This window comes from Saccostrea echinata, unplaced genomic scaffold (assembly GCF_033153115.1).
Source record: "Saccostrea echinata isolate AGI-Se365-2 ecotype Australia unplaced genomic scaffold, CSIRO_AGI_Sech_v1 ptg000053l, whole genome shotgun sequence".
Lineage (NCBI taxonomy): Eukaryota > Metazoa > Mollusca > Bivalvia > Ostreida > Ostreidae > Saccostrea > Saccostrea echinata.
In genome coordinates, this window is record NW_026889802.1 from 138,976 (window position 1) to 159,252 (window position 20,277).

Genomic DNA, 20,277 nt, shown 5'->3' on the forward strand with positions numbered 1-20,277 from the left:
CCATTAACCAGCAGTTTATACTCAATTTGAGACGTAGTTTCAATGGTTCCAAAGGCTTAAAGATTTGCATAAATATTCTGGAACGCAACTGTTTCATGAACTCAAATCTTCCTGTTGATTTATATTCAAAGAATATTTCAAGACTAAATTTTTATTTTGAGATTTCTACAAGTAAAGAAATCGATTGCATTTTACTTTCACCAGCTTAAAACCACATTTTATAGAAAGATATAACACAAAATTGCATTATTATTATTTATTTTTTTACATTTTACATAGAAATGTGAAATGAAGACATTCTCAAGATGACAGAAAACAAACTAAGGTTTAAAGCCCAACCTCAGCCACTGGCTAACATTAGCTTATATGCTCAAAATACGTTTGTATTTTGGTGGATGTGTAGGTCGGTTTGTAGGTTGGTTGTTGAGTGGAAAAGAGGAAGAAAGGGAGGGGGAACAGATGGACGGATGTTATGTAACATCTGAATCTGTCCTGTTAATGCAAGTTTTCATTGACCAAATTGTTTTTTTTAAATGCGGTTTTAAATTGATCTATGTTCCGCTTTTTAAAATTTTAAAATTTTCTAAAATTCTTAAGACCTTTAACAAAACCGGCACATACCCGAGTTATTCAAGTTTTCAAAGGAAGGGAAATGTCTCTTTCTCAGGGAGTAGATTAAGAAATATGCAATTATTATACCAAAAACAACTAAACAATAAAATTTCGCAAAAATTGATAACTGCAAAATCTACCCGATAATCAAATAATTCATTGCCCTCTCTTCGGGATGGGGTAAATTTCCAAATTTCCGAAATTTACACAAGCTAACAATTATTCAGTTACATATGGCCTAGTGATAGGGCGTTTGTTTCGTAAGGCTTCGGAGGGCTTGGGTTCGATTCTAGTTCGCCGCTCCCTTTCAAACCTTCGACGTAAACATAGGTACCGACTGTTCCTTCGCCAAGCGCTCATATGCAGATTATCCCTATATAACGAAGTTTTAAAGATTTTTTTCAATTGCAGGGATAGGCAACAATTGTATTCAGAGAAGGGACGAGACAACAGTTGTAATCAGGGCAGGGATGAAGCAAACATTAAGAGCCAAACGAAGAAAATATTCTAAATAACATTTTAAAGAACGTCTCCCAAGCCCAGTAAAACAACAAAGAAAATTCGTCAAATTAGTGTTAAATTGAGTCTTGCATTACCTTCAACTGAAGCAATAGCAGCAAGAATGAAATCTACATGCAAGTACTCTCTGTGTAAATTGTACTTCGTTCATACCATGAACTCAAGGAATACGATTGGTCGCAAATTGATACTGTAACTTTAATGTAAGTATTATAATTTCATAAGCTGTCCTTTGTCAAATTGACAAGCAAGTATAAAGATGCATTTTGTGTTGATTAACATTTCTTGAATGACGTCTCTAGGATTTGTTTAGGGTTACGATTTGTATTATTGAATTTTTATATATATTTACCAATATTCCTGCAGATTCATGAATCAAATATTGAAGAGTTTTATATCAAAGTCAAGAACAAGCCTAAAGGCAGAATCTTCTAATCAAGTAATCAGACAAGTGTTAAATCAAACACAAGCCTTATCATCAGTCCACATAATTTGATGATTTGTTTTTTTTTTTCTGACTTCAATTTAATGATGATGACGAATAAATGATGTTGTGCAAACATCAGATCCTTATACAGGGATCAATGAGTGTATTGATAAAATTGTTCTCAAGGGTTTTATCCCAAACAAAAAGTTATAATTGCCAAACACAAACAAAATCTCAAACACTTTTTAAAACAAGTACGCATTAGTTTATGAACTAAAATGTATGCTGAAAAATAATTCCATTATCAATAAAATAAGTGAAAGCAAAGAAAAAAGTCTAAATGCAAATGCACTCATTGTACCAAAACAAAGCATCAGATTAAAATTTGTAAAATGTGTCATGAATTCCCATCTGAAAATAACAAGAGCATTTTTGTGCTTTGAACAATATTTACGCCATACATTATTTTAACAATGGCATTCATAATTGATACGAACTATTCCGTTAAATTTTTAACTTTTCAATAGCACTTCAATCGTTAATTTGAATGCAAGAGTTCATCAGTAGCTGATCAAAAATGCGTTTTAAATTGGATGATTCTGTATAATTGATTTTTTAAGCATTTTTTTCTTCTGAGTTTGAAGCTAAAATGAACATTTCTGATCAAATATGTACTATGTATTTTATAACATTTATATTTATATGCCCCCGGATCGAAAGATCCCGGGGGTATATTGTTTTTGTCCTGTCTGTCTGTTTGTCTGTTTGTCTGTCTTTTGTCAACTTTAACATTGCCCATAACTTTTGATTGGTTGGAGCTATGACTTTCATATTTCACATGTGTATTCCTTGTGACAAGACCTTTCTTTGGATACCATCATATTTGACCTTTTGACCTTGACCTTGGAGTTTGACCCACTTTTGCAAAATATTATGAGACTTTAACCTTGGCCATAACTTCTGAACAGTTGGTGCTTGGGGTTTCAATCTTCACATGTGTATTCTTTGTGACAAGGCCTTCCTTTGAATACCAACAACTTTGACCTTTTGACCTTGACCTTAGAGTTTGACCTACTTTTGAAAAACTTTAACTTTGGCCATAACTTTTGAACAGTTGGTGCTTGGGGTTTCAAACGTCACATGTGCATTAATTGTGACAAGATCTTCCTCTGGATATCAACTTCTTTGACCCTTTGACCTAGGAGTTTGACCTACTTTAGAAAAACTTTAACCTTGGCCATAACTTTTGAACGGTTAGAGCTAGGGCTTTCATACTTCACATATGTAATCTTTGTGACAAGACCTTCTTTTGGATTCCAACCACTTTGACCCTTTGACCTTGACATAGGAGTTTGGCCTACTTTCAAAAAACTTTAACCTTGGCCATAACTTTTGAATGGTTGGTGCTAGGGCTTTCATACTTTACATATGTAATCCTTGTGACAAGACCTTCCTTTGGATACCAACAACTTTGAGCTTGACCTTGATGTTTTACTTTACTTTTAAAAAACTTTAACCTTTGCCATAACTTTTGAACAGTTGCAGCTAGGGCTTTCAAATTTAACATTTTTTATCTTTTGGCCTGGATTTTGACTTGCATTTAAGAAACTTTAACCTTCGCCATAAGATGCCATTCGGGGGCATCAGTGTTTCACAACACATCTTGTTGTAACACTATTTTTACTGGGAGACCACTGTTGTGTAAAACTCAAATTCATGAATCTTGCAAATCTAGACAAGAAACCGTCCTTCATGTCAACATACCTCCCCTGATACTTGCATGTCTCCTAGCCAATTTTTTAATGCATTTAATATTGTGACTTAGATTTTTCATCATTTACAATAAAATACATGTGCTTACAACTAACATGATTTTTTGTAATGATCCATATGGAATCAAACAGAGCTTCAATGTTGACTTGAATCAATCAAAACAACTATGGACTTAATAATTATACCTACACTTTCTTAGTAGTGGGGTCAATTCATCTTTTGAAGTATTATAGGCGATGGCCTGTAAATTTGCAAAAAGGTTTGGGAATTTTTATTTTCACCTTAATGACCAACTGGAAGTCAACATGAACATACACTTTTTTGTACATAAACCTTGTTTTCTAAACGAAAATTACATTTTTATCTGTAAACTTGGTTTCCAAAACACCTCTTCCACTTTACGCAATTTATCCTTTTGAATATGATTTCTGGTGTCCTGTATAGCTTCAATACGGTTTGAGAATATCTAAAATACGGTTTAAGAATTTTCAACCAAAGGGTCAATTATGAGGATGGAAAAACGATGTTTTCCTCAAAGTCTTCATCAAACCCCTTTTATATTTTAAGCAGTAGATAATTCATCTTTTAGAATATGATATGTTACCTCCTGTAAATGTGCAATAAGGTTTTAAAATTTTCATTTCATGTCAGAAGACACGTTCCTCGTTAATAGGTCAATTGGAGTAAAAATATTTTTTCTACAAAAACCTGCTCTACAAAGATCTGGTTACAAGAATTTCTCTAAAATTTTAATAGTTAGTTGAATTTTAATTTGAAATGATATAGGTGCTACCATGTAGATGTGCAATAGGGTTTCAGAATTTTTATCATCATCCTGGGGCGAATTGGTGGTCCAAAAACTTTTTTTCTACAAAACTACGGTTCCCAAAACTCCTCCTTCATTTTAAGCAGTAGTCAGTTTATCTTTTGATATACGGTTGGTCATGTCCAGTAGATATGCAGTAAGGTCTGGGAAGTTTTATTTTCACAGGGGAGGCTAATTTTGGGGCCAAATACATCAATCCTTTTAAATATATATATATATATATATATATATATATATATATATATATATATATATATATATATATATATATATATATATATATATATATATATATATATATATATATATATATATAGTCAGAAATCGTCTCACATTATGCACATGCACAGTAGCCAAATCAAGTTTTAGAATCTGATGGTATCCTGCAGATTTGCACTAAGGTTTTGGAAATGTCATTTTAACGCGGTGGGTGTGACCGGTTGACAGGGGATACTTACTCCTCCATGGCACTTGATCCTACCCCCTGATGTTTTGAGGAGGTTCGTGTCTGCTCCCGATTTGTATTGTTGCAATGGACTTAAAGTTTGATTACTAATCGTTATCTCCATATTTCATTTCAGCCGTAACAGCATTTATGCGTCATTTAATTCTTAAGTTTCAGACTGCTAATGAATCTACCTTATGAAATACTAACGAGGCCCATTGTTAGTTTTCTCAATGGATCATTTTATGCAAATTATGGAATAACTAATGTAACTTCTTCATTAGCTTCATGTTCCCAGGCACAGAGGAGAATATTTTAAGAGGCAAACACTTATATGCGGGTATAATTGTTGCATGACACCATCTTGATATCATTGAATCATTAGAATCATATAAAAATCGAAATAACCCCCAGGCTTAAAGTACCATAATGGGTTTACCGTAAGATAACTAAAATGAAATACGCAGATGTATTTGTTAATCCACAATTTAGTGTCATTTGATGTACGATTTCATTAATATTTTAACTTTTCCATTATTGTCATTCAGGATAAACGAATTCTGATGGTGATCTTATTCAATAACTGCACGACATGAAGTAGTTTGTTTATACAGATGATACTCGTATATGTTTCCTTATACAGCATGATACTCGATATAAATTTCAAAATTATTTTGTTTCATTTGAATAGAAAGGAAGTTCAGGAATATTATTGATACTGAGAGATGAACTTGTTAAGTTGCGATAAAAAAAGTTATGTTTGAAACATCTATACTTATAAATTAATAAATTTTGCAAATAAACTCCGAAACGGGTGCACCAGAGTTCTTACTAACTCATCTATGAATACACTAGATACAAGATGATGTCCGTAAACTATATTCAGATTTCACTCCATTAGTAAGTGTCGTACGTTAAATTAAAAGTCTACTTTCATTTTCTATAAACAACCATGAAATAGCAATAACGTGAGTACGGTGGCGGTTCCGGTTGGCGGATCTAAGTTACTGGCAATTTTTAATGAAACTGACAACAAGCAATCGTTTATTTATTTCATAAAACGTCATCACTGAATTATTCAATCAAAACTTCATTTAAATGATATAAAAGAAATAAGTTGTGATAACCTATTAAAAAGGAAAATATGCAAATTACTTTCGACATTCACTGATCTTACTATTGACGGAAACTTCTAGAACATCGTATAGCATCGAGCCCGATGTTAAGCAGAAAAACGAGGCGATTGTAGCCTCGAACATAAAAATAAAAGCTTTTGTGTGAATGGTCATTGAAATAATGGTAAATCATTGGTAACACAATAAGGTGTTAATATATTTATACAAATTGAAAGACTATTAGTAGGTTTTCATAATTTATCGGTAAAATTTGTATATTCCTCACTGAGAGTATAGCGGCAACGAACCCGAAGTACAAATTGTACTTCGTAATGAAAAGAGAAAATTAATGAATAAGGTATTGTTCAAATACAATTAAAGCGGTAAAATTTTTGTGCTTTTATCAATACATTTCAGGTTTTATTTTTCTGAATACAGTCTTTTGTATCAAATACTCGGCCATAGGGCGTTAAAACCTAATGTTTACCCCAAAAAATTAGTCATTAAAATGTGTACCGGTATATTCGCTGCTTTTATCCTTGACGGAAATGAGATAAGAGCACCTTAGGTACAATATCCATAACATAGTATAACAGGTTTCACAATAAACGTCAATTAATGAAATTGTTTTTTTTTTCTTCAAGTTTTTACAAGGGGGGGGGGGGGGGGGGGTGACGTACATCTACTTCTGCTTTAAAGCAAAATGCTTGATTTTGTACAAAGTATTTCTAAATTCCTACTATAAGCCTGTTGGTCGTGAATAGAAACTACAATATATGATTGGAATTTTTCTATCGGTAGTGGTTCAAATTCAATTCTCCGCGCTTGCGCGGGATTTCATCTAGTTAATTTAAAAGAAAATCCACCCATTGTATTATAGATAGATCAGCACTTTCCTCTCCCCTTTACAATGACTATATAATAATAAGCAACCCTAACTATTTAAGACTGGGGGATGGGACTTAAATGTTTAGATTTGGTGCATTACAATCTAACATAAGGGGCTACCATACCAAATTATTCCAAATTATCTTGACAATAAAAAAGAGAAAACAAAGATGTTCCTTACCCAAATAATTTCTGACTGATCAATACGCGTTTTCAATCCTAAAATAAAAGGTAAACAAAACTTAAACGTTCGCAAAGAAAAATCAGGCCCGGAGGTTATAAAACTTTTTGAGAACAAACTCTGTGCTCAGACTCATACTCCGTTCTCCAAACCATACTCATACTCAAAATTTATATACAAATTAGAGTGGAACTTTGAGTATGAGTATGGTTTGGAGAACGGAGTATGAGTTTGAGCACGGAGTTCGTTCTCAAAAAGTTTTATAACCCCCAGGGCAGAAATGGTTATCTTGTCATCAGAACAAGAGCTCATTTGATTGGCATTAGGCAGAAATTGGGGCTCACTTAAAAACTTCATTGATCTATAACATTCTTTTAATGTATCGGGTTCCTGTGAAACAGGAAATGGAAATAATTTCCCGATATTCTGTTCTGATTTTCTATTTAAAAAACTTGAAATGTGGCTACATGAGTCATTTGGTACAAAATGTGGCATTTTTAAACGTGTTTTTATTTTAAAAAATTCTATCTTTTGGGCATCTCTCTATGATTTTAAACGTTATTTGTGTGTTATAACATATTCATAACTGTAAAAAAAGAAAGAAATATGAAAATAACGAAAAGTATTCAATCTCGAAAGTCTAATGAAACAATACAAATTTGGAGCAGAGCAAACACGGACCTCTAAAACATCAGAGGTGGGATAAGGTGCCATGGAGGAGTGAGTATCACCTGGCGACCGGTCACATTGTCATGATCGGAAAAAAACCCGGAAAATCCGTAGACAGTTCAGTGTATAAATAATGACCTAGCAATTAGTGTGAAAAACGTCAGTCAGCATTTGACTCAGTGATAGGCTGTATGTGCTGACAAGGTCATTGTATCGACCGTAACACTTGCTAAAAGATGACTTCAAACGAGACTGTTGATATCCTTGTTTCATCAACTTGTTTGTCAATAGCTTGCCTCGTTTTAAAAATTGTTCATACGTAGAGCATGCTCTTGCGTATCGAATCAACTGAGAGAAATAAACCCCATATGCAGGTGATAAGGGTATATTTCTATATTAGTAAGGGAAGTTGACGATTGAAAAGTGGAAGTCATCACCTTTATCATACAGCTTTGTTGTTATGATACCATTAACGTCTTTTTCTAGTAAAATATCTAAATATGAAACAGATGTGCCAGAATCTGTGGTATCTTTTATTTCAAGCTCAGTGGGATATATCGAGTCGACATATGAATGAAAGTAACTATTGTTTATTGATAATACGTTGTCTATATATCGAAATGTCGAGTTGAAATCCACAGCAAGTGTTTTCGTCTTCTCATGTAGAAGTTTTAGAATAAATTCTGCTTCATATGAATACAAAAATAGATCTGCTAATAAGGGGGCGCAATTGGTACCCATGGGAATTCCAACAGATTGTTGGAAGACCTGATCTCCAAAGATTCCCATTTATTCTATTTTTCTTCTAAGGACAGACTCCTCCATATGAAAAAAAACTGCCCTGCTTATAGAACTCTTTAGTGTGCAGTGCTTAGTGCTTAATTAATTTTATGTACTGATTTATTAAGATTTAAAAACTTTAGTTCATTTGCATCGAGAGAAAAAGCAATTCTTACAACCCACTGAAACTTAAATATAATTGCATTTAACTTAACCCTATTATCTTATAAGTGTTTATTTGTTTGAAGTGTTACTTTGTTATCGTAATTATTGGGATATTACAATTTGACAAGGTATTTCAATGTAAATTTCAATGTAAATGTAACATTTACCAATGTACGTAACTTTGTTCATGTAAAGTCTGTCCAGTTGTGGTCAGCCGACCAAATCATAGACATTTAACTTATAAATGATTCGTACAGATCACCCGCCAAAACACCCATTTTCTTTAATAACTTTTTCATGTTTTGTTTGTATACATTATATGTACATTATTTCCTACGTGTTCTACATTGTACATGATTAAATATAAGGCTTAAACACCATAAAATATGCTCTAAAATCCGAAGTATGGTGATGGGTTAATAATTTTTTTTTAAAAATATTTGTTAATGTTGGATTTGTTATTTCGGAATGTTCCATTACATTTATATTTCACAAAGGCAAAGTTATTGTCAAAGCAAATCTGGAGAATCTTAAGGCAATTTTACTGCTCATCATCCATAAAATTGAGTGTACTTGCATTATTGTATGAAGAAGAGGTATCGCAGGTTGACACTCTTCAGAATGGGTAATGTTGTGTTTGTGTAAGATAATTAAATACTAAACACACTTTCTGTTCCCAGGATACAGCCCAAAAACCTTTGACAACTGTATTATTAATAAGATAGTAGTCTCTGTTTTCATATGACACCATTCTAATAAACACACACACACACACACAATCATGACCAAAATAAATAAAAGTGTTTTAATACATAAACATGTATGATCATTTGACATTTATTAATTAACTACATACAATCTTTTTTTACAATCAATTGTCTAGCGTAAGAGAAGATGAAAGTTTCACCACAAAGAAATTCAGAATTTTTACGATCTGTAACTATTTTTTTTTTTTTTTTTTTTTTTTTTTTTTTTTTTTTTCTATATACAATTATTTTTGAACAAGTAATCCGAGGGATAAAAAAAATAATTGGAAAAAACATGTACTAACGCACATGACTTAAAAAATATGACATCTGCACTCTTTTCACAGTTTGCAAATTAATCTGATTTCTACTAATATTACAAAAGAATTCTAGCTTAAGGTCCGACGACAGGTTCCTCGGTAATATATGATTTTCCCAAAAAACTTGTCTTTGAAATATTGCTACTTGAGGTACTTTACCAGGTCTGGACGATTTCCAAATATGGAAGTCAAGAAACGATAACTGAAAGTTGCTATAAATATACATCATATACACGTAAATATTTCTCTGCCCAATCAGACAATAGCATTTTTACACACCCCAAAATATATTTCAAAGGAACAAAAAGAGAAGACGTGCTTTGGTTTTTTTCCCCAAAAAGATTTTTTTGACAAAAAAATCCTTAGAAGTAAGATGAAAAGTTTGGAAGAATAAGGTATTCCCCACATATTTACCGTGAACAAACCTGACATTTTCATCTCGGGAAAAAAAATTAATGCTTGTAACTATGCGATCGTTTACGGAGGAATAGATCACACCGACAAGTATTATCAAGTACAATTATAACATTTAGCAGAACATACTCTTGTGTTGGTAAATATATTCATCGTATAGACTACATGTACATGTTGTTTTAAAATAACACGGGTTTCAAGAGCGCCGAATACCATGTTATTACACTTTAAATGGACACAAGGAAAGGTGGAAAACATGGAGAAAAGGGAATGTTCATGAATGCTTTTTATCACCATATCTCACATGTACCTCGCATATCAGAAACTGCATGGACGATTTTGTAATAAACACTCAGGAAATAATTAAGACTGTTACATTCCCATACGAAAACTTTATCATGCCAGGCTCTAAAAACTGAAAATCTGCCGTATTTATATCAAATTTCTTCTCACAAGTTAAACTTTTGGGATTGCTACCTTGTAGTGACAGATTTTTAATCCAACTTAGAATTTATATTAAGCTTTCAAGTCGTGTTTGTTCACGGTAGAATGTCAAATATACTATATTATTCCTTAATGTGCATAAAGTTTACAAAAAGGTTGTTCAAAAAAAAAAAATCTTTTGAGCAAAAAACTTTAAAACCAGGTGTTTTATTTATTTTCTCATGGGTTTATCTAATGCCGTTATCTGATTGGTCAGAAGGATTACCGCCTTGTTTATCTGTGTATTTATAATAGCCATTCACGGTTATCGTTCTTGACTTCCATATTTGGAAATCATCCAGACCTGTTTACCAGACATTTGTGCAAGATACCAGAGCGTGGTGTTTCCGATATAATCCTTTTGGTAATCTTTTGAATTGCTAACATTACAATTTTTGATGTACTTGTTTTTTAAGACATGTTGAAAGCAATTTAGAAATTACCAGAGAATGATAGTTATGAATATTTTTATATATATTACGATGAGCTATAAAACAGATATTTGAGGAACGCGTCGTCAGACCTTAATGAAAATTATCAATAAACATGTATTAAGTTTTCAATAGATCTATCAGTTTGGCATAATTCAAAACAGTCTTGAAAACAGTGTTTAAGATGTTATAAAAACCTGACTCTCACGTTTGAAAAGCTAGAAAGTAAATTATCATTACGAATATTTTTAGAAAGTAAAGTAAAAGTGAATTTTAGGGTCACTTGGTCAGTAGTCGTTATGCTAAGTAAAACACAAGACTTAAAGATCCCCATCTCTTTTCTTAAGGGGACCGACTGGGGTTTTCATTGCGCAATACTTCGCGCAGCATAGTAAAATAAAGCGTATTTACTCTTTTAAAGCAACTAGTTTTACATAATTTATATAAAAAAAAAATAACAAATTTAGGAAATATGAGGTCAAAAAATCTAATTACGTTTTTAAATAACTGATTTTTTTAACGATTTTTCAAATGATGGGTAGAAAGACGTCGTAATAGCGTGTTTTTGACGTTATGAATAACCGAAGTTCTTTAAGCGGGGTCATTAATTATGCCATAAAATAAAAAGTATAAAATGTATGCTCTTGGAATTTTAAACATAGAAAATTGAGAACATAGCAATCATTTTTACACTGTACTTGTAAATCTGTGGTATCTGTCATGTTTTGTTTTACTCCATAAAAGCAGGAAAATATCATGAATTTTGACATTTTGAGATGCCCCCTCTGGAAACCAGACGGTAGAATTTTGTGTTTCTTGCATAAAATGTACAATATAGTGTTACCCATCAAATAATAAAATTTGAGCAAAAAGTCTATAGTAGTATTTGTATAATTTGCTCCGAAGTGCGAAAAAATGGTATTTTCCTATATAATCCTATAGTAAATGTACCCGAATTTTGAGACGGTCCCTGAAAAATAACCAGACAGTAGATTTTCACTAAACTTGGCATGTATACTGAAGTCAATGTAAGGTATATAGGGTATAAAATTAAAGAGTTTCTCTATAGTAGTTTTCACACAATAAAACCCCAGTCGGCTCCCTTAAGTACCGGGTAAATGTAAAAGCCGTGAACGAGATTCCAGACAAAGTGATCCTTAAGTGTAAGTCTATTTTGTAGACCACACAGAACTCTGTCTCTCAGCAGTTACCAAAACATTGAAGATTCATCACATATGAATATGAATTGTTAATAAATCTATGATGGGCTATAAAGTTTTAAATGTGAAAGAAAAATAGCAGAAAAGGTGAATCTTGTCATTGACAAATTAATTCTTCTTCCCAAAAGAAATATGTGGATTTTGTCATGATATTATGAACTAAATTAATTTATCAAGAAAGTTATTTAACTCACCTGTAGACTCTGTCACTTTGAATAGAGACAATACCATAAGAACACAACACTTCCCAGACATGATCTGGTTTCCTACACCTTTTTACTCTTCTGCCTGTTTACCTTGAAATGCCTGTCTGACTATAGCTATTAGCTTAATAAGTATCAATTCCTGGTTTACATTGAAATGCTTGTCTGACTGTAGCTACTCGCTTAATCAATTCCTGCCAATTCGGGGTCATCCAACCAAGCAGGTGAAGTTGTCAAGGTCTTCTTTTCATATCTCTTCACAATGTTGATATTATTTTGATCTATTTTTTTATTTTGTGTCATTTTTGTTCCCTAACTTTCAAATTTTTGAATACACTTAACATCATCATACATACAGAGTGACAATCCTGTGATGTTGAAATGACCCTATTTTGCAAATCGATTAATTATTTGGAGGCGATCAATCAGAAGGTATTCGAATTTCCTCTAAGATTGGTAAACCACATTAGAAAATTAGGTGAAATAAGGATTATCTATTTAATTCAATCTTTTTTCTCAGTTAAAATTTGTTTCTAATTAAATAGACAATTTTCTTTAAAGAAAAAAAAAGAATGTTGGGCGTTAACTTCGTGGTTTTGTGTCCAGATCTGATGACCACCATGACGTATGGAAATCTGAATCTCAAATTCCTATCGTTTGCTTCCACACAGACACTATAGCTAGGCATAGATGAGTTCTGTTTAACGTCTCAGCTATCCAAATATGTTGAAAATAAATAACATCACAAATATTTTTCTCTACACATGGACATATAGCAGGCAAATAGTTTCTATGATACAATAAACACTTAGTCTTCTATCAAATTGTGAAATTCATGGATATAGGCAAATGTTTCAGGCCCCAGGATGGGGCTTAATTGCAATATATTCTAAAATACATTATAATTTTGAATATTTCTTTCATATACATGTAGCAGGCAAACTATTAGCTCAATTTCAATGAGTAACTAACCCTTTACCGAAATTGTAAAATTCATGGTTCCTGAATCCAGCGTTCAGACCCCGCTGACTTTGCTAAGTTGGTCAATTTTTAAAAAAAATACATTAAACCTTTGAAAGTCTTTTGTCAATCTGACTGATTCGTGGGAAAATATATTCTTAAGTAGGTTAAAGTTCAAAAGACATGATAAATTGAAATATTGCCAAGGTTTTGTTGGAGATGTAAATTCGTGGGCAAGGGTGACCCAAAAATTGGTCCACCAGGAATTCCACTAGAAATGTGTCATTATTTGGAATCCAGAAATATTTATGTAATGCTTAATAATATAGAAACGTGCAATACATGAAAGCAGTATTGTGTAACATTTTTGCAGTGTATTTTTAACAAATGTTAAATGCATATTTTTTTTGTATTTAAAAAAGGCGAAATTACTTCGATAATTGATAAATTTTCCTTTCTTTATGGTTGATGTGTTCAACTCTCAAGAGTACATTCTGTATTATGATTTAATTTATAACTTATACAGAATTATCGCTCGGTTTCTTGTGAGATGAACTATACGTACATTGTATTTAAAAAAATCCTTGTGTGGTGAAGCATGTGAGTCCAAGTACTAGTCCCTGGGGACAGACTTGGGTTGCAATGGGCATATTATATGCAATTATCTTTATGTTAAGTACTAGGTTAAAATATTTTCAACTCATGGACCGGAAGTAAGGTAGGGGTACGACAGAATTTAACACAAGATTATGGATGAAAATTCTCTTTTTTCTCTCTCAGAAATAACAAGGCTGCAATCTCTTATATCGATACGTAAGCATCCCCATGTAGTGTAGCTGATGAATGTCATTACATCAGATTCAAAAAAGGAGCAGCAATGGGTTTTACTTTCGAAATAAGCAATTAATTTGAAAATCCTCCAGAAATTTACAAATAAAATTGAGAATTCATATTAAAGCATTCTAGTCTAGTGAGGAATACATTTGATTCAATTCAAGTCCCCTGGTTCTAGGATATATCTGTATGTTGGCTTCCACTTTTTACATAAGAATTTAAATATAAAGTAAAATTCTCATATTCCACAAAATCAGAGATCCATGATAAAGAGGGTTCAAGATCTGGGTACATGTATATAAAGGATTTTTCGCGAATCATCAGTCAATAATTTTCTAACTGGTCTTCAACATGAATATTAAAGACAGATGATACCGACAAAAATGGATTGTTATATATTTTTGGACCCATTTTAGTTGTAAATGATACAAATATTAATTTTCTAAAATATTTATGAATTTTAAATTTTCTATAATGTTCAAAATTCTACTCTGTAATTATCCTTATTAATCTATGCACCTGTATATCACTTTAATTCGCATTATTGTGAAATTTGAATGAAAATTATAATCTATACAGTTAAACTTATTCATTTACTTATATATGTATGACTTTAGTTGTTATTTTCAAGATTTTTGATGAAAGTTTGTTTGCATCGTCTGTCAATGGCCCTGAGTGCCGAGTAAAGGTCAAAATTTGAAGCCCTTCACCGGTATATGGTGGCGTCTCTATATGAGTGAAAAATTTTCGAATGGGACGTAAAACAACATACAATCAATCAATCAATCCCTATAATTAGCCTCAGTGGTTAGTTATATGCCATAACCGAAAATATAAAAATTGTCTGAAGGCCATTCAAAGGTTACTTCGCCAGGTCAAGTCGTCCTGCGGGTCCAATACATTGTATGTATGATTTGTATCTAAAGCCAGTAAAGGGCAGAAAAAAAATCCAATAATATCTAAATCAACTAAAAAATTTTCTCAAAAGGATTTTATCGATAACTAAATTATTTGATATGATACTATCAATTTGTCCATTTTTTTCATTATCATTCCACATGTATTTCATTGCAATATGGTAAAACCGTACAACATAGGATTTCCACTCTGATTTCCCATCATATGCTGACAATATGGGAGTTGCAAGACTGCATCGTGTTTTTGTGCTACTTCTCTTATCTTCTGTTTTTTCACTGTTATGATAAACATTTTGAGGAGCCAACCTATTTATGTGTGAAATGTATTCTAAATGTTCTCTCTCTGCTTTCACTCGTCTTAAATCTCTCTCCCTCTTTTGTCTTCTTTTGTCATTTGTCTTAAATCTCTATCCCTCTTTTCAATTTCTTTCTCTTTAAGATCTACTTCGCTCTTTCTTATTCTGAATTGTTCCACTTTTTCTATTCATTCTTTTTAATATAATCTTTGTACCCCCACTCTCTCTCTCTGATCTACAAATATTTGCATTTGTTCGTCTCTCTTTCTCTAGTAGAATTTTTTTCAGTCATTTCTTCCTCTTTAATTTCAAACTTTTTCTGCATCTCTTCAAACATTCTCTGCTTTCTCTCGACTAGCACTCATGCTCTTGTGTAATAGAGTTAGTTTTTTCTTTCTTGTTCAGCCACATATCTTTCTCCCTTCCACAAAAGTTTGTCTTTCTCCTTAATTTCATCCTTTCCATCTCTAATCTGAATCTCTCTTTCTCTTATCTTTCCTTTACCGATAACTCTCTCTCTAAATCTTGGATTTTTTAAAAACTATTCGTTTTAGCCATCTTCTGAGGTTTCTGTTGCTTGAATGTCTGATGTGTTTGTTCTGGATTATCAGAGTGTCTTAGAATGGAAGGCAAAATTATTAATCCATCTTCTACCAGGGATCCAAGATTGTACTTGGGGTATTGGGAATTAATTTTAGAACTTCTAAGATTACCTCTCCCTTTTATCTCTGATCTCTAATATTGCTTTAGCCCTTTTGCCTCTAATATTTCTGATGGTTTTTAAGGATTCAAGTGAAGCCTCATTGATATTAATAGGAGTAGTCATGATCTAGATTTTATCGCTCCTATACTTATATACACCCGTTTTTATGATCCCTACTTGCTGTTATTTTACTAAATCATCAGAAAATCCGACGATTTAGATATGTTGTTTTGCTTTGAAAAACATGTAGGTTTATACTAGGAAGAAGAAATGGGAAAAAAAAATGAAAAACATAAAAATTAAAAAAGAAAAATAGAAGGGAAAAATACAAAATATACTATTTCTAAAAATATATATATATATATTGTCTCCAAGACCAGAAGACAAAGAGAAATAAATTTTTTGCCCCACAAAAAAATATGAATAAACAAATAGTTTTTTCTAAAAAAAAATATCTAGAAGTATCAAAGAGAAATTTCGAGCAGAATAGTAGGAAATTGATAAATAGTATTTCTAAAAATATATCTCAAAGAGAAAAAGAGAATTTTTGAGGAAAAAAATCATATCTTTTAAAGTAAACAAATAGAGTTTCTCAAAAGAATTGTCTAGAAGAGACAAAGAGAAAAAGAATACTACAAAATAAACAAATAGTGTTTCTCAAAATAAATATTGTCTAGAAGAGATAAAGACAAAGTTCAAAAAAGAATTCTACAAAATGAACAAAAAGTGTTTCTTAACATAAATAATGTTTGTATGAGACAAAGAGATTTTCGGCGCCAAAATGCACGATCGCTTGTGCGGGGTATTTAATTAAAAAAAAACCCACTTCTGACATCGATGTTGTATCTGAAATACCATACATATGGCACGCCAAATTCACAAAAATGAGTTAAACCTAGTTTCACAGTTGATAAACTAGGTTTATCGACCGTAAACCATAGTTAACGACGTTCATCTATATTTCACATCTCTAAACCATAGTTAACGCCTTAATCTATGTTTCACAAGTGTAAACTATACTTAACACCGAAAACAATCATTTGCGATTGCAAAACATAGTTTATCTGATAAAGACGGTTTCACGATTTGTAAACTATGGTTTACAACTCTAAAATACAATTAACGTATGTTAATTATAACTTACAGTTGTAACCTATAGTTCACAAATATTTAATGCGCCAAATTCACAAATTTGTGATAAATATAGTTTTACAGTTTAGAAACACAGTTTAAGGCCAGAATCCATGATTTTGTATCGGAGATGCACAGTTTTCTGTAAAACTATATTTCACGACTCTATAGTATAGCTTACGATCAAAACGACAGTTAACAATAGTTTTGTCCGTAACTTATAGATAGGTTAATTGTAGTTGCAGCATAAGATTTAGCTATATAACGATTATTTTCAGTGGTTCTTAAATAAATAAATATATATATATATATATATATATATATATATATATATATATATATATATATATATATATATATATATATATATATATATATATATATATATATATTTCTTGTTGACATTAAAAGTAAGTGTTCTTTCATTTTAAAGCAAATCTAGCTGGAAATAAAAAGAAAATGACGGGAAAATTATCGATAAAAATGTATGTTTTATTTAAAAGAGAAAGATAGGGGGAAATTCATTTTGATGGTTTGTAATAAAATTTTTCTTCTTTAGCAACGAAATAAATCACTGACATTTATCCTTGCCGTCTTTCCAACCTTTTGCATTGATCAAACAAAAATGACTGAGATTGCTGGTATCTAAAGAGTTATTGAAAGCTTAACATAAATTTAAGATTATCAAGATGAGAAATTACTCAAGTAATTCTGTTTATATGTTGCGTTTTTTATATAGAACTTACGGCAATGACACACATTCATTTTTTCCTCTAGTGATTGGTGCAGCGAGATTTTGAATTGAAAACTATCATTAACAGTTAACAGGTGTTTAGATTCATAAACTATATTTAACAACTCTTAACTATAGTTTACGAGTGTTAATTATAGTTTATGACGATAAACTATGATTGGCAAATATGAATCATAGTTTATCTCTCAAAACTATGGTTTACGATCGTTATGTATAGTTTACGTCTGTTAAATACATTTTATGAGTATTAATGACAGTTAACTATGGTTTACGACCGAAATCTATAATTATCGAATGTAAAACATAGTTTATCTGATAAATATAGTTTCACGATTTGCGAAACTATGATTAAGAACTCTTAACTATTGTTAACGAATGTAAATAATAGTTTACAAATGAGAATCTATATTTATCAGCAAAATCTATTGTTAACGTTTATTTACAGACAGATAAACTTAGATTAGCATTCGTAAACTACACTTTACAACCATTAAATATAGTTTACTGATGAAAACTATAGTTAACGAATCGTTAACTATAGTTTACAGTTCGTAAATTATAGTTTACAATCGACAAACCTAGTTTATCAACTGTTAAACCATGTTTATGAAGATAACGAACAGTATTCAATCTCGAAAGTCCAATGAAACGATACAAATTTGGAGCACAGCAAACACGGACCTCAAAATATAGAAGTGGGATCAGGTGTCATGGAGGAGTGAGCATCCCCTGTCGGCCGGTCACACCGTGTGCTCCTTGTTATGATCGGGAAACAAAAATCGGAAAAATCCGTAGACAGTTCAGTGTATAAATAATGGTATAACAGTTAGTATGAAAAACGTCAGTCAGTGACTCGATGATAGATTGTATGTACTGACAAGGTCATTGTATCGACCAAAAATAGAGACTTGATATCCTTGTTTCGTCAATTTGTTTGTCAATAGCTTGCCTCGTTTTAGAAATTGTTCATGCGTAGAGCATGCTCTTGCGTATCGAATCAACTGAGAGACATAAACCCCATATGCAGGTGATAACGATATATTGCTACATAAATAAGGGAAGTTGACGGTTGAAAAGTTTATCTAATTTTTGTGAATTTGGCGTGCCATACATACAATATAAAAATAATAGCTCACCAAGGAAGGTGAATCAATGAGCTGCAAAATCTCCAGGATATGTTCAGGTCTATACACTGTCAGGTCTAAGATGCAGGTTGCAAAATAGTATTAAATTTTGCTATATATTCTTACGAAAATGCTCAACTTTTGAGTAGGTGATATTAATTAAAAACAAACTTTTGAGAGGTTTCCTTTCAGATCTTGTAAAACAATTCTTTATAAAGTTTTTAGTACCAAAAAATATAGAGCCATCATGCAAGGTACGCAAGTTTGTTTCGGTCGAAGTCCAGCAGGTGCTTGAAAATTATGTTCAGGACCTAATCACGCCCCACTAAAATACAGTGTATAGAAAAATCAGCACGCTCTAAATTATAATGAATCTCGGCAATACAGGAAGTTTACATATAGTTTTTCACCCCCCCCCCAAAAAAAAAAGAAAAATTCAGCTCCTGTCTCGTGCAAAAATGCCCGAATCGGGAGGAGGGATTCAGGAATTATTTTGCATCAGCCATGTTTTGACGTGAACCTCAACTGAAATACTGTTATAACACCAGAAGCAGCAGAATACTCTTCGTCACTTGTTTGCAGTTTACAGCAAACAACAATCGACATTAAATCTGTTTCGCTTTTAAAAACAAGTACTCTGGATGCATTTTACTTCTCGGTAGCCCGTTTAAACATTTTCTGTTTATACCAGTTTTTCAGGGGCTCAAACTTTATGGAATGTTGTAAAATGACACTCTCTCCCCTTTTGACGTATTGATACATGTAAAAATGCTGTATTGTCCCTTGTAATAAGATGAACGTAAAAATTGGCAATTTTAAAAATAAACACTAAAGAAGAATCTGGGTAAGAAATGATAAATAGCTAAGTCTATAATAACTTTTTAAAACGAATGGAATTCCCCTTAAATCTCGGATTTTGAGGTAGACTTTTCAACAAGGCAGTACTAGCCACGTCGAACAGCTTGTACAAGATTTGCTGTTCTATGGGAAGCTAATGTACGTTAACTAGCATGGGTTTTATATGGTCATATTTCTTTGTACGTGTAATAATCCTTGTAGCTATGTTTTGAATCTTTTGAAATCTTTTCAAGGAACTGGTATAAATAGCGTACAGTAAGACATTGACATAATCCAGAGGAGAGGTCGCAAGTGAGCATGTAAGGATCTTACAAGCACTCTCCAATATTAAAGGCGAAGTGCGGCAATTATTTCGCAGTTGATGGTAACACGATTTAGCGATGCTACGTAGTCCATATTTAGCATCGAATCAAAAAGATTCCTTGTTTTTTCAAATGAAATATGGAGATAACGAACAGTATTCAAGCTCAAAAGTCCAAATCA

General features: G+C 32.1%; 1 protein-coding gene across 1 annotated transcript in view; it reads right to left on the bottom strand.

Annotated features, from left to right (window-relative positions):
- The window catches only part of LOC133204428 (uncharacterized), a 30,952-nt gene extending 18,683 nt beyond the window's left edge, over positions 1–12,269 (bottom strand). Inside the window, exon 1 of the mRNA XM_061340156.1 lies at positions 12,209–12,269. Coding sequence (XP_061196140.1) covers positions 12,209–12,269 — 61 coding nt within the window. The remainder of the gene's footprint in view (positions 1–12,208) is intronic.
- Between the last annotated feature and the right edge of the window lie 8,008 nt (positions 12,270–20,277).